Source organism: Lissotriton vulgaris, chromosome 12 (genome assembly GCF_964263255.1).
Source record: "Lissotriton vulgaris chromosome 12, aLisVul1.2, whole genome shotgun sequence".
NCBI classification, from domain to species: Eukaryota; Metazoa; Chordata; class Amphibia; order Caudata; family Salamandridae; genus Lissotriton; species Lissotriton vulgaris.
This window is the reverse complement of record NC_141700.1, coordinates 739,797,566-739,813,859: the sequence shown is the minus strand read 5'-3', so window position 1 is coordinate 739,813,859 and position 16,294 is coordinate 739,797,566. Positions and strand designations below refer to the sequence as shown.

Here is a 16,294-nt window from a genome sequence, read left to right as displayed (position 1 = left end):
ACAGGCTTGAAAGGCTACTTTGTGGGTGGCGCAAGCAGTGCTGCAGGCCCACTAGTAGCATTTAATTTACAGGGCCTGAGTATATGGGATACCGCTGTAGAAGGGACTAGACTAACAAGTTAATTAAATATGCCAAGCAGGTGAAGACCAATCTTACCATGTTTAAAGGAGAGAGCACATGCAATTCTGCACTGAATAGCAGTGGTAAAGTGCCCATGGTCCTCAAGTCAAGAATATCTGGTCAGAAAAAGATAGGGAAGGCAGAATGTTTGGGGATAACCCTGAAGAAAGGTCCAGGTCCAACACTGGCCCATCCCATGTTGTCCAGAATTCTCAGTATGGCACAGGACTCCTCTCTTAACTCCCTAAATCCTATTCTTGTTCACTTTGTTGAACTTTTATTGAATAATTAACTGTGAGTGAAATTTCAAAGAACAAACTTCAAACTTTCAATGTGCTAAACAAATGCACCCAAGAAAAGCAAATGAAGATCCACCTTGGTTGAAGCCGTTCCTTATACCAAAATAGATTATTTTCCACTGCTTCTACAACAAATCATGTGTTTGTTTCTGTAAGATTTTCTGTAAGATGCCCTGACATTTCTGCCGTACGATGTTGTCAATAAAAACTATGATATATTGCATGCACATGAAATGAAATGAAATGATTACGCACTTGTATAGCGCACGACTACCCGTAGGCATCTCGGCGCTTGTACGAATCCTGCTGAGGAACCCTTCCTGACCTTTCCCTGTGAGGAGCCCACTCCTGGGCATCCCCAAGGTGAAGTCAGGCATCCTCAGCGTTGTTGGGGCCATTGTAGAGATTAAGCAAGCTATTGCCCAGAGGTGCAGAGTGGGACTCATGACTAGAATAGGCACCGAGGCGAGAATCATCAGGTCCAAGGAAATTGAGCCCGAGACCCACCGAGGCGGGAATTGAACCCTGATCCCAGCCAGACTACTGCATCAGGGTCTGCCGCTCTAACCATTGAGCCACACTTCTCTACCCCATTAGACACTCATTGTTTTCTCCTATATAGTTATGCTGTACTAGCTCTACTGCAAAGGAGCATAAAAATGCTATAAATAAAAAAAAAGTGTTGCTTTCTACTGAAGGTCCCAATATCGGTGTGCAGTCCTAGCTGTTCTCCTGGTTTCAGAAAGCTTACTTTGGAAGGCAAGCCTGTGTGCTGCTTCGAGTGTATCCGATGTCCTCAAGGGGAGATTTCAAACCAAACTGGTATGAACTATATATCTGGAGCAGTATTGACTCATATATTGCAGTTCACTTTTAATATGTCATTGACTTAATTAGAATATATATGTTAATTTGTATTTAAACATTCTGCTTTACCTTTCTTTCAGACTCCGCTGAGTGTTACAAATGCGGTTGGGATTCTTGGCCAAATGTAAAGAAGGACACTTGTGTTGCAAAAATTATTGAGTACCTCTCCTATGAAGAACACCTTGGAGCCACCTTGATGACAATCTGCATTTTCTGCTCATTGTTCACTTTTGTCATTCTAGGACTCTTTAAGCATTACAGAAACACCCCCATTGTCAAAGCAAATAACCGCTCCCTCAGCTACCTGCTGCTCTTGTCTCTTTCCTTATGTTTTCTGTGCTCACTGGCTTTCATAGGATATCCTACCACTGTCAAGTGCCTTCTTCGTCAAGTGGCCTTTGGCATCACTTTTGCTTTTTGTGTCTCTTGCATTTTGGCCAAAACCATTATGGTGGTCATTGCCTTCAAAGCAACAAAACCACACAGTGACTTGGTGAAATGGATTGGACCACATTTCTCATACATAGTCATCTTTGTCTTGACATTCATTCAAGTTATTTTATGTGCGATATGGCTATTTCTGTCCCCACCTTTCTCAGCCTACAACACCTTCATCAAACCTGAGATGATAGTAGTTGAATGCAATGAGGGGTCAACTCTTGCTTTTTGGTGCATGTTGGGATATCTTGGAGCACTGGCCTCTGTCAGCTTCATATTGGCCTTTCTGGCCAGGAAACTGCCTGACAGCTTCAATGAGGCTCAATTCATCACTTTCAGCATGCTCGCCTTCCTCAGTGTTTGGCTGTTGTTTATACCGGCCTATCTAAGCACCAAGGGCAAGTATATGGTGGCCATGGAGATTTTTGCTATGTTATTTTCTACATTTGCATTGGTTTCTTGTATATTTTTCCCAAAATGTTACATCATCCTTTTGAGACCAGACAATAATTCAAAGGAACATCTTATGGGTAAAAAAGTGTACAGAGAGGAGCATTAACATATAAGTTGAGAGTATACAGTTTTCTTGCTATTCCATTTTCTATGATATGTTTATGACAAAATGAAAAGGCATTATTCGCTCAAACTGAGTTACTCATTAGCGGCTTAAGTGTGAAGATTCTACTGATCCTGTTTAGTTTAAATTTCAAATAATGGAGAATATATAGACATAGATGGGTAAAATCTTTTAATTAACAGCTATTGCTATGCCATAGCAGTGAGGTACTGGATTTGAATCCAGGTATTCATACTAGTGACTCAACCAGAGCAATACATAACTCATAAATTTATAGTTGACTAACAGGGAATTATTGCCAAGAGGCTCTGAGTGTCATCAAATAAACAACAAGAATAAAGCTCAAATTGTCTATAATGTCACTCAGAACCCCACAATGAAAAACATGACCATAATTTACTTTTTACCCATCTACAATTTTATGTATGGCCCCCAAAGCCATCTGGCCCAGCTTTTTAACTGCTATGGAGGGGTGCGGGAGTATTGGGGGATGGGCATACATATTATGGCTGCTCCCTAAAGACACTAATATGAAAAAAGTACCTTACCATCCATCCTTAACCAATCTCCACCACCTTTCCAGATTTCCTTTTCCCTCCTACAGCTGTTCTTTCTGCTTTCAGCCAAAGGAGACCAAGGTCCCCATTATGATTGCGTGCTGATCGCCACCACCCATATAGCGGTGGCGATCCGCCCGCAGAAAACCTCCGCCCGCACTGAATTCTCCCCCGACCACATTACCATTGGTGGAGGAGCCCGGCGGATGTAAAGACCGTCCCCCGGTTTTCCGCTCCGTCGGAGAGTCGACCGGGCGGAAAAGCTGCTAACATGGTGGCGGTGTCTGGGAGACACCGCCATCCATATTAGCATAATGAAGGGGAAAGGCAGGCAGAAATCACTTGTGGGGCCCATTGCGGGTCCCTGGGGATTCTGGGGGGTTGGGGTGCACATGGGGGGGTACCTATGGTACCCCCCTACATTTCAATATACAACGTGTCAGGCACCGCGCGGTGCCTGTCACGTTGTGCATTGAAATGCATGATGTGCCCGGGGGCAAGATGGCCGCTATGCTGCTGTAGAGAACAGTCGCATTTACTCCTTCTCCTGACCCACGGGACATGCGGCTGGAAGTTTGAAAAAGATATGCCGATTTTCCAAAAATCAAACAAGACTAATAATGAAGGAAGTACTAGGGTGATACAGAAGACCCTGGCGACACTCTTCATCCTTCTTGGAAGACACTGGAGGAAAGTGTATACTCGAGGTGTCAGCGCAATCACAGAGATGGCACAGCGCGCTGGAGCAGTTTCGAAACTCACAAGCGCGAACAAACGATCTGCCCCGGCGAATACTGCCTCCCAAAAGAATCAGCAGCTCAAGAAAGGGGAGAAGTCAGAAAAAGTTGGCAAAGAAAAGGCGGAATCTAAGGCAACGGCGCAAGCGGGCACCCCCGGAATTAAAGGACAGCAACAGCAGAGGCGCTCACAGTCAGACAGCGGAACTCTGAAACACGCGATCACCGTACCCAGCAAAGATCCAAGACAACCCACCGTCTCAGAGGCTTTCGCAGGCAAAGCTCAGCCGGCGATTCTGGTTTCCGAAACTTCTGCGGAGACAAACACGGAGACAAACGCTGATGAGCATTCACCGACCGCGAGGACGCAAGAAAGGCGGTGGCTAAGCAACAGGAGCTCCAATCATGCATGCCTCATGCGGGAGCCGCGCTGAGAGGGGAAAACGCCGAGAATGCAGACACAGACACAGCCACAGCGAGCGGAACCGACAAGGTGAGCAGTGGGAAGCTGGAGGAGACGGGGTTAGGACTGGGAGACCCGGTAAACTTTAATAATGCCCAAATGTTAGAAGCTCTGATGCAGGTAAATCTCGCTCCCACCCCTGGAGACAAAAATACTTTAATACAACCTTCTACTTGGGGGAGCATGAGAAGTGTTGAAAGTCGCACATCAAGGGGGCTTAAAGGGGACAAAGGAAGGAGAGTCCGCTCCCCTGAAGGGGAGAAATTCTACTCAGTGACTGAAGGCTCTGATTCCTCCTTACTGGGCACAGAAGATGAGGGCAGTACCACAGATCTCTCCTCGGAGACAGAATCAGAGGGGTCCCACTCTAGCACTTCCAGAAGCAAAGAGACACAGAAGAAGAAAAGAAGAACCATGATAAGACGGGACAGAGACATAGACAGATCAGCATCAAGCACAAATAGGAAATTGCTCTGGGACTATGGTAATACTTCTAAAATGTATCAGGAACATTGTCTAGAAGAAGGAGCTGATAATCACGCCACGAATGCCTTTCAAGACACCGCCGAACCACCACCTCAAGCAACCCTAGATGGAATGTTTGCTATGCTAAAGCAAATGCATGCAGAGGCTAGAATAGAAAGTAGGAGAGCCAGACAAGACACTAAAAAAATACAAGCGAGCATTAGGAAAATGAATAAAAGATACGAAGAGGTAGAAGAGCGAGTTGTACAGGTTGAAGAAAGAACTGGCAGATTGGAGGATGAAGTTACAGACTGGCAGTCTTTCAGAATGGAGCAAGGGAAGGTGGTCGAGGACCTACAATGGAAGCTGGAGGATTTCGAGAATCGCCAGCGGCGGAACAATCTGAGACTTCTTGGTTTGGAAGAGGGAGTGGAAGGGAAGGACCCAAGGGGGTTTGTGGTTAAGCTGCTGAAAGGTGCATACCCAGAGGTGCAGTGGCAATGGGAATTAGAAGTTCAGAGAGCACACAGATTCCCACTGACGCAGAAAAAAACAAGAGGCGCTAGTCAGGATGCTTTACCAAGGGCTATGCCAGTCTTTTTTGGGAACTTCTTGGCTAGGCAGGAAGTCATGGAGTCTGACAGACCAGATAAAAAGAAGTCATTTGAAGGGGTTACATTTTTTGCTAGGCCAGATTTCTGCCACGCGACCGTCGAAAGGAGATGGAAACTCAGGCAGCTAATTACTCCCTTGCAGCGCCAGGGCTCTGAAGCATACCTGATGTTTCCAGCGAAGTTGAAAGTCATTACAGGGGGTCGTGTCAGAATGTTCTTTTCAGAAATAAAGGCAGGCGAGTATCTTGCAGAAATCACGGAGAATCAAAGGGGCAGGAAGAGTAGGGACACTGAGCCAGCATAAGATGCATATTACAATACTGAGGAAAGTATTGAATATGTTAGCAGTTTGGGTAGATTGGGTAGGAGAAGGAGGCGACACTACAGCAGTGAACAGCCACACATAGGTCATGACTGACCTATTTGCCTATAGCAGGGGGGGTAAGCAAAAGGAGGGGGGTTGACGGGGGGTGGGGGGGGTGGGTGGTGGAGAAGAATTAAGGTCATGTACAGCACAAGGCAAGAAGATGTATAGGAATAAACAAGTGGTAGCAAATCTTAAGAGGATGGCGTCTGGTAGCTCAACCTTTAAGATCAGATGGCGTTAAGGTTTGCTACTATTAATATCTGCGGGCTAAACGATGGTGGGAAAAGGCAGAAAGTCGCGGCTATGTTTAGATTATTGAAATTGGATGTTATATGCCTTCAGGAGACACATGTGAGGGGAAAGGATAAATACCTTATGAATCAACTCGGTTATGAAGTCTTAGCATGTACACAGCAAGATTCAAAAACAAAAGGAGTGGCTATTTTCGCGAAAAAAGGAGCTATGCAGGTAAAGAAAAAGAAGGAAGATGATGGAGGGAGATGGGTTATGGTAGAAGGGGAAACAGCTGGGTGACGGTATACCATTGTCTCAGTTTACGGCTGTAACGAGGTTGAACCTGAATTATTTGACTTTCTAGATATCGAGTTGGCATTGTGGGCAGAACCGGTGATATTTTGCGGGGACTTTAACGTTAATGGACTGTCAGGGTTGGGCCTGTCGGGTGGGGGGATGCAGGGCGATCGCAAAAAGAGAACACGAAGGGCGATTGGTAATTTAATGTTTCACAATGCATTGGTAGATGTTTGGACAGCCAACAATCCCAATGGAACGGGCAGCACCTTTTATTCCGCTCCTCACAGGGTTATTGCTAGACTGGATTATTTTCTGGTCTCTAGCTCCTTAGCACCAGACTCAAAAATAGAAAGGCTCCCTCGGGTCTTTTCAGACCATAACCCCCTAGTATTAACTATCCCTCAGAACCTTAGTGCTGTCTATAAAGAATATAACTGGACGTTTGAAAGAGGGCTACTTAGGGAAGAAGATTATGTAAATAGAATGAAGTTATGGATTAGACAATTCTGGGAAGTAAATAGAGGCACGGTATCCGCAGGGGTGGTCTGGGATACCTTTAAAGCAGGGATAAGAGGGGAAACACTGGCCTATACCCTCCACAGGAGTAAAAATTAAAAACTCGAATCAACTAATAGACTGCATGACTTAATGGAATTAGAACAACAGCTTATTCAAGCGGTCATTAGCCAAGAACCTCTCGAGGAGATCCTATTGGAGATAGAGTTGAAAAGAGCCGAGGCCAGTGAAAGTTTGGCAAAGAAAGCGGCAAGTAACTATTTAATGAAAAAGGAAAAATGTTACGAATTTAATGAGAGGGTAGGTCATATGCTAGCAGTCCGTATCAGACAAAATATGGCAGCGGGAGAAATAAAAGAAATTAAGGATAAAGGGGGAAAGTTGTGACTAAGGTAGAGGATGTGAGGGAGGTGTTTAGGGAGTTCTACTCTGATCTATATGATCAAGATCTGGGGAATGTTGACATTGAGATAAAGGACTACTTATCAGGAACCTTACATGAGGAACTGAGCGAGGAGAATAAGGAGGCACTGGAGTTACCATTGACATTGGGGGAAGTCCAAAACGCAGTAACCAAACTCCCCTCAGGGAAGGCAGCAGGGCCCGACCAAATTCCGGCGGAATTCTACAGAATTTTCTGGGACACCCTGGGGATTGATATGTTGGAAACCTTAAGCCAAGCACAGAGGGGGGAAAATACTCCACAATCATGGGCCGGAGCAAACATCATAGTAATTCTGAAAAAAAACAAATCACATTTGGATCCCGGTTCATATAGGCCAATAACACTCATGAATGCCGATGCAAAAATCTATTCCAAGGCGCTTTCACAAAGACTAAGCGAGGTAATTGAGGGTCTGGTATGTACAACGCAACACAGGTTTATACCCGGGAAAGGGACCACACAACATACAAGGCAGATGGTTACCATACTGGATGCAGCAGGTGCCACAGGGGACCCTGCCTCGGCTATTTTCTTGGACGCAGAGAAGGCCTTTGACAGGGTCTCCTGGAGGTATCTGTGGAAGGTTCTGGACTGGTTTGGTATAGGAGCAGGCTATGTAAAGGCTATACAGGCACTGTATTTAGAACCTATGGCTAAGGTGAGGATAAACAGAGGGTATACTGCTGAAATACGCATAAGACGCGGCACACGACAGGGCTGCCCGGCTTCGCCACTGTTATTTGCGTTATATCTTGACCCCCTCCTGCGCAAACTGGAAGGGAATCCTAACATCCTCCGGATAAAATTGCATGGTTATGAATATAAAACACTTGCTTATGCAGACGACGTGGCGGTGGTTACCCCTGAGCAGGAGTCGGCTATTATAGAAATAGAACAGGAGGCCGCAGCTTTTGGGGTAGTGTCGGGTTACTCATTGAATAAAGGAAAGACGCAAATTATACAAAATAACTGGGTTAATTATCAGGACATAAGAGTAGCTCCTGAAGTTACGTACTTAGGTGTCAAAATCACAGCTGACCTAGATAGGTTAGTGGAAATAAATATGAGCCCATTGTTGGCAAAAGTAAAAGCAAATACGGAAAGAATTAACAATCTGCATCTGACCTTGATGGGTCGGATCAATGTAATAAAAATGGTAACATTCCCAAAAATTCTGTATCTGTTTAGGTCTATCCCGTTATTTTTTTACCACACATGGTTTAATAAACTAGAAGCGATTTTGAACAAATTTATTTGGGTCAAAGGGAAGACAAGGAGAGCCTATAGACACCTAACAGTATCCAGAGAAAAAGGCGGCTGGGGGGCACCAGACTTTAGGCTCTATTATTGGGCTGCCGTATTGCAGTATTGTCAGGGGTTGTTAGGTGGGGGAGGCACAGATCACACAGCGGAAGCTAAGCCAGGATTTACTAATGTCTACACTACATTATTGGGAGAGGGGGCAGAGAATGGGTTTCTAAACACAACCGACTTTAGTTATTTTAAACATACACGGTTTAAGACATTAAAGGCGGCCTACAGGGTCTGGAAAGGGATTTCAAAAAAATTTGGTCTAGGAAGGTACAATAATTATACACGACTGTACACAAATTGCTCACTACCGAGGGAAATTTTTAGGGACACTACTATGAGGGACTGGCATAACAAGGGTATAGTGAAAATAGGAACTCTGCTTGTCAGCCAGGGGAATATGCTACAGTTTGGGGCGTTACAAACAAAGTTCGGGTTAGAACACCATAGTTTTTACAAATATCTCCAAACCAGAGGTTTCTTAATGCAAAAACAGGGCGGCCTGGCAGGGTTGGGTCAATGTAGAGTCATGGAATACATAGAAGTAGCTAATAAGTGTACGATAAGACAGTTATACGCGTAACTGAAAGACAGTAAAACTGATGGAAGGGGGAAATATGCACAAAAATGGACAGAAAAACTGGGGTCAGGGCTAGAAAGCTTTCAGTTATCTCTGGATCTGGGCAGAACGGTGCTATGCTCAGCTACCTTGCAATCACAACATTTTAAGACCGTGTTTTCATTATATCATACCCCGGCCAGAATCGCCCAGTGGGGCGGCACAACTGGAATAACATGCCCCCGCTGTGACTCAACTGAGGCAGACATTGTACATATGTTTTCACAATTTCCTCAATTGTTCACTTTGAAAAAGGCTATTGAAGAGTTTTTGGATAAATCACTTAAGATCAAGATAAAGCTCACAGATGAATTAATTATGCTGGGGGTGGGGGATACGTCAGATGTTTTGCCAGTAGAGTTTATTTTTGTCTCACTTGCGGTGCTTCGCATATGTATAGCAAGAACTTGGTTGGGACAAGGCTCCCCCCCCGTTCCAAGCTTGGATCGCAAGCCTTCTTTCTATGTATAATCTAGAAAAGGCAATTTATGATAGGAAAGGTAGGAGAGCTAAGTTATTAGGTAAAAGGATATGGCAGCCTATCACAAGTTGGAAAAATAGTAGGTTAAATCCAGGACAGTCGATGGAAGGCTGACATAATACCCTATAGACGCTTTTCCTCTTGTTTTGTTTTATTCACCTTTTCTTTTCCCCTTTTTTGCAATGGTTAGTACATATCGTACACATGTTTGGTGGATTTCTTATGACACAATGTACCAGAGTAATGTTGTAATGTGTACAACCACTTGTGAAACTGTTGTGTGCTGTAACATATACAGGAATATGCGGAAAAATTGTTCTTAAAAATGTTTAATAAAAATATTTAAAAAAAAAAAAAAAGAAATGCATGATGTGCATTTTTAGCATTGCCGCGGGCGGTGATTTCAGCAATGCTAAAACTGCCAGATGCACCCACCAGTGTGGCGGGCGCATCCTAATGTCCCCCATGGGACCCCCACCCTTATGGCAGGTGGTCCCGTTTTGCGTCAGGATGGGGGACGGACTAAGTCCGCCCGCCATCCTAATGTGCCCCAAAGAGTCCTGCAAATACAGGTTTCAGAGAGCCCTGCCGGCCTAGCTTGGAAGGTCTTTCTGACATAGCAACACTTTTTTTGTTATCAACCATTGTTACATGACAGCAGCGAGTTACCTGATTTAGAATATAGTGTAAATAAAAGAGATTTCCTATGGAAGCCATGCAAAAAAAACTTTTTTTCAGTTTTTCTGAGCAATAAAGTGGTCATCAACTGGTGAATAGTCTATATATGCTACAGGAGTGGAGCGAAACAAGTCACCAGTCACATATAAAAGCTCATTTTTGGTGTCACGAAACAAATACAAGTAAACATTAAAATTGTCATTTGCATGACTGGATTGGGGCAGAAGTCGTAGACGTTGGAGAGGTATGGGAGTGTAAATCTATGGCTTTGAAATGTTATATAATGTAAATAGAAGTTGTTAGTTAAGAGAAATTCAAATATCACAGATATTTCGTCACATTCAATATTTTCCTCTAAGCTAAGATATCAACATCTCCTACTTTCCAAAATCTTTTGAATTCCTTATATTTCTCCACACCTTTTCTTTGTTCTTTGTCGTTCTCATTGTCATCAAGACTGGAGAGAAACAAACTACTTTGGGATTCCTGGAATCAGGAGTTCAGTGTGGACAGTTTTGAAAACATGTGGAAGGATATTTATAGAGACTGAACTTACAAACAACCTACATTTACAATAAATGCTGCAGTTAAATTGCCTCTTCTGTATTAGTTACAAGAAGCAAATCCATTGATCAGCTTTACTCATTAATAAGCTGGGCATACAAGACTGACGGAGGATCTTTTGTTCCTATGTTTTTTTGGGGTAGAGTGTGAGTTGTTTTGCTAGAGATATTTCAATGAATAAATGTGCATGTATTTCGACAATCTTGCAAATGCCTCAGATTATTCTGATCTTGCTGACATTGGCAATGGCCTTCAACGGTGGCTCTCTCATTACATGAGGTTCGCTGTAAAGGTCTGCAGTTAAATGATGAAATATTTGCTAAATTGAAAGAGATGTTTTTACATATTATGATGCAACTATCCTGCTCTGTTTTAGAAGGCTTATGCTGCTTTTGTGTTCCTTCAGGGGATGCTTAGGTTTATGTCGTTTTAGCACATGACTATTAAAAATATTTAGTTTCAATGATTACAAGCTTATGTATCTGCTGATTGTATTACTTTTCTTTCGGGTTCATGAAAAATCTATTAAATAAAAAGACAAATAACAAAATAAGATAGAATGATTTGCATAAACTGTTCTTTTCTGTTCTGTAAACCAGACTTAAAAACACTAAGGGACAGATTTATGTTGCCTGACGCATCACTGCAAATTAGCAGAGATGCGCCAGGAAAGATACGGCACGCAAGTTTGTCCTTGCGCCACCCATGATGCGCCGCCCTTACAATGCGGCGCATCATGGCGCAGGAATAAACAGATGATTGTCGCATCTAGGGCGTGAAGTTGGCGCAGTGCTGAAGTTGCGTTACGTGCGGCACGCAACTCCAGCACTTTTCCAACTTGCCCTATCTCTAACGTGGTGCGTCAAACCTTACGCCTGCTTCAAGCAGGTGCAGGGTTTTGACGCATCAGCGTTGGTAAAGTGACTCAGTGAAATCTCTGCGATGGAACGACCCCCCTGCGTGGAAACGCCCACATGAAACCTGACACAGGTTTCATGTGGCGCAGGGCCTTACACCGTAACGCATCTCCATAGATGCGTCACGATGTAAGTGTGTCGCAACGTGGCGCAGGGTTTACACCGCCGTCACAGAAGTGACGCTACGGCGGCGCAAAAGTGCCGCAAGTCCAAAATAAATCTGCCCCTAAGGAACTCTCTGTCTTTGGATAAATACCTAGTACCCAACATGAGACTTTTCATCTCAACGCCTGATGATCCAGGCGCAAGCATCAGGCAATCTCCAGCGAAGTGCATGTTCAAGGAATATCAACAATTTTAAAGTCAACAAAACAACACAATATATGTTGTTTTTATTTTCACATTCTTACTTTATTTATTTGTAAATATAATTGTGTGGTGATATATTAACACCAAATTCCAATAAACAGACCTTTTTGTAAAAAAAGAAAACAGCACAATTACATTTCCACACCAATTTTGAGAATGGCGAAAAGGGTAACAAGCACAAAGAACCAGGGTCATTATAATAAGGAAAGGTGAGCTGATGATATGAATGTTTTAAGTTTTAGGGAAAAAAGCACAAAGAATACCTAAAGGGTCAATCCAAGGTCAGTAGTCAGGAGTAACTTGGGCGTAGGGGCAATTTCAGGATCGCTGAGATAGAGCAGAGGTCGCCTACACCAAGAGAATTGTCCTGATAAAGTTTTTACCTTTCGAATTAGTTTAACCCTTTCCGTGCTGATGACGGAACCGCTCCGTCATCAGCTGCGGGTGCGCTGTGCTGATGACGGAGCGGTTCCGTCATGGCCCGCCCGCCGCTCATGCGCGGCGCGAATTCCGCGCCTGCGCTGAGCATTCTATTGAGCAGGCGGGGCCATGACGGAACCGCTCCGTCATCAGCACAGCCCAACCGCGGCTGATGATGGAGCGGTTCCGGCATCAGCATGCGGCCGCCCCGCCCACTTAGCGCTGCGGCGGAATAGCCGCTGCAGCGATGTGGTTAAAAATAAATTCCTGTGGGGTGAGACCCAAGGCTGTTTACAACTAGGAACCCTCAATATTAGACATGTCATTGTCAATCTCCTACTGAAGTGGCTGGCTTTGCTGCCAAAAATGTAGAGCGGTAACAACTGGAATTTGTAGCCTCCAAGGCCACGTTTCAGTTAAAATAGAAATTCTGCCTTGCCATGGTCCAAGATTTTACCTTCGGACCTAGGGCGTGATTTGAAGTTTGGGTGCTGGTAGACCTAAAGTCAGCGTAATAGAGCACATTATGTCTGCCACCCTGATGGACGACCACCCATCAAAGCGAGAGATCACCGCCAGCACAGTGATGATGTCTGTACCTTCAGAAGAACCTCGGTTGACAGAGCCAATGAGGGCAATACTGATAAAAGCTGATAGACTGTGTGACACTAAACTGGCCAGGCAGACTGAAAGTGTGGTAGACAGGGTACACCATCACATTGTGATGAGTACCCTGTCTGTCAGTTATGGAAATTTAAAATCCTCCAGTGGACCAAGGTTGGAAGCTGTAGCTGGGCATGGCTCCGTGAGGATACCTTTCCCTGGAAACCCAATTAACTTGTTTTCAGCGTGGCAAAAAGCAGAGAGCATCACAAAACTGGTTTTCTTGCTAACCTAGGGTGCAACCCTCCTGGGCAAGTCTCGGCACCTTGTCCCAGTCACCAGGAGTTGAAAAAAACTACTTAGGCCTGATTTAGACCCCGGCAGATGGGTTAGTGCATTACAACGATGACGCATAACCCGTCCACCAAAATATAAATCCCTTAAAATATAATAGGTTAGTATTTCAGTGACTGGGATATCCATCACCATTGCGATGACGAAACCCATCTGGCAAGACCTAATCAGGCCCTAAGTCTAACTTTTCTCTAAGTGCCTTGAAAATTCCTTATGCCTCTAGCTTCTCAGGGAAGCCTTCTATGCACCCGGTCTCACTCCTTGTCATTACACATCAGATAGATCACCTTATGCCTAAGAAGAACTGTACATAACATACCCTCTGTGGAGAAATAGAGAACTGGAAGGAGTCTCTAACTTCTCCCTCTAAAACGTTATACTACTTAAGACAGGGGGTGTTATTAGTCAGATAAACCTGTCAGAGTCTTACCCCCTGCAGGATATATATTTGGGTGGTCCAAGCGCGGGTTACCGGCAACCCCACACTTGCAAAATACCATTTCTGCAATGCAGAAAAATGCTCGAACACTCTTGCATGCTGCAAATAAAATTTGAATGGCTCCAAACGACGCATTTCAGCTTTTGCTTTGCTCACGTTCATCTTGCATATAGATACACATCTATACAGAGCCACATTCTGGCACCCTAAAACAGTCGACACACACAAAAATTGGTATTTTACAATATTCTTCTATTTCTTGTGCACAATTATGGTAATTATCATTTAAGTCTTAATGTTCATAACTAAAGTCAGAGCTATCCTGAGGAAAGCCCCAAATATGTTTCAAACACATCCCTTTACCTATTGGTCTAAAGTTCCGATCAACTGTTACAATCAAATAAAGCGAGATATATTCAGTTTTATATGTCTAAAACCATAAAAGTACATCTTGATAAAAATAAACTTCAGTAAAATCATGAGAAAAAATGTAAACATATGTTTACACTAGTGATAAAAACCAGGGCTACATTACAATAAAAACAAAAAACCGTACATGATAGGAACGCCTTCTGACAACATGTCATGAATTGGTCAAATTCATTTGTTTAACTATAGAAGCTGGCCCCTACCAAGACTATTACTGACACTAAGTACACAATATATTTAGGAAGAGACAGCAAAACACACTTATTGCTGAAGAAAAGTAATGCAGAGGTGCAGTTTCTGCACAGGTATTTCCTCAATACTGGTTTAACGAAAGTGGCTCGAGGTATATTACAAAAAGAGAAATGAAAAAATAAGGTGCAATGTTCCTTGAATGGAACAATTGACACGCGCATTTGGCAAGAGTTCTCGACCAATGATTAAGGTGGGGGAAAGTAAACATAGGTTCTACCAAACTGAGTGTAAATCTTCTTAGTACATATCTCTGTTGGGGGCTTTGAAGAAAAAAAAGGTATGGTTGGACACCCGTCAATGGTAGTAAATCTAGATGCAAGTGATTTGAGATCTTAGGTTTACCTAAATGGGCCCTTTTCTCCTCGAGAAGCCGCAGACATATGTGCTTGAGCTTGGATTTATTGTGGGTTATCAAACAATTCAGGTTTCTCCAGCTTATTGGTTAATGTTTTAATATTCATCAGTTAAGGAATATCCTTAACACAATCTAAAGCTATACAATCCTTTATATTTAGTCTCTTCATTTATGCTTTCTCATTAGTCCACACCCTGTGCTACAGTAATAAAGGAAGAAGTCCAATGAGATCTTCAATATACGGCAAACCCAATTCTCTGTGACACAGAAAGGACCCAAGCTCTGAGGAAGTGTCAATTTTATCCGAAGGTGATCATTTGCCAAAATCTGTCGACCCGGGGACTTGACTTGCCCCCAAATGCTTACCCCAAAAGTGGCCACTAAAATACACTTGATAAATGGTGGATATTTGTTTTAACCCTATCGCTGCCAGGCCTTCCCTCCCCCCCCTGGGTGCCACGCACTTTATTGACTATTTGGGGTAGTTTGGGCCTATGCACCCATAACTTTTTGACCACATAAGGTATCCATGATAAGTTTGCATAATTTTCTTCTGACATCATAGGCAATCTAAAGGTATCCAGGTTTTGTGGATTCCCCACGAAGGGATTAAGAAATAATGTAAAATACTGTTACATTTTGGGTTTTTGGGGAAAAACTGGAAAAAAGTACTGCAGAAGACAGCATCTGTTTCTGTCCCTGCAAATGGTATCAACAAAGGGTTTGCGGTGCTAAAATCACTGTCTTCCTAGCCTATTTACCTATTTTTTGTGGTAGCAACCTCCTTTTAGTTAGTGGTAGAAATTTGTGTGAAAGCCATAATGGATCCTAGAAAGCTATACATATCTGAAAAGTGGACCCAGTTTTAAACTTAGCAAGGGGTCATTTGTGTATATTCTTCAAGGTTTTTTATGGAAAGTAACTGTTGAAATAAAAGAATATTGAAATGCAGTTGAATAAAACTGCCATTTGTGCCGACATTTTCAACTGTAAGTTCTTCTAACTATGGTAGATATTTGAAAGCTTTATAACGTTAAGTCTGAGGGACCTTCTGGTTGCAGGGTTATATGAAATTTGTAGGTTCACCAAGAATCCGAGGTAACCAGAGCTAATAACTGAGTTGCACCTTGCAATGTTCTTTCATTGTTTACAAGGTATACAGTGATTCATTTGGTAAAATATGAAGAGTGAACAATCGGTATAAAGGAAAACTATGTATTTCTGAAATCGGAATAAGACATGGAGTTTAGTAGCAGTGGTTATTTGTGGTTCACTTGAAGAAATCAAAAAACCTTATTTGGGGTTCCACTGATACTTGGTCCTTTTAAACCAACAAAGAAGATATTGGCACAGAAGCTGAAATATAAACGAACATCTTTATTAACCTCAAATGAGTGAGACTACGTCACACAGAAGCCTTAGCAACTGAATGAGGCAGTCTTCGTAGTACAGAAAACTGGGGCCTTATATAGGCTTAGGGTTACATAGTCATCATAAGACCAA

The 16,294-nt window shown here is 43.2% G+C and overlaps 1 protein-coding gene across 1 annotated transcript in view; it reads left to right on the top strand.

Moving 5' to 3' along the window:
• LOC147678477 (extracellular calcium-sensing receptor-like) overlaps nt 1-2,284 on the top strand; it is a 62,422-nt gene extending 60,138 nt beyond the window's left edge. The window contains exons 6-7 of the mRNA XM_086945655.1: nt 1,119-1,242; nt 1,368-2,284. Of these exons, the coding sequence (XP_086801781.1) occupies nt 1,119-1,242; nt 1,368-2,284 (1,041 nt within the window). The remainder of the gene's footprint in view (nt 1-1,118; nt 1,243-1,367) is intronic.
• The last annotated feature ends 14,010 nt before the right edge of the window (nt 2,285-16,294 follow it).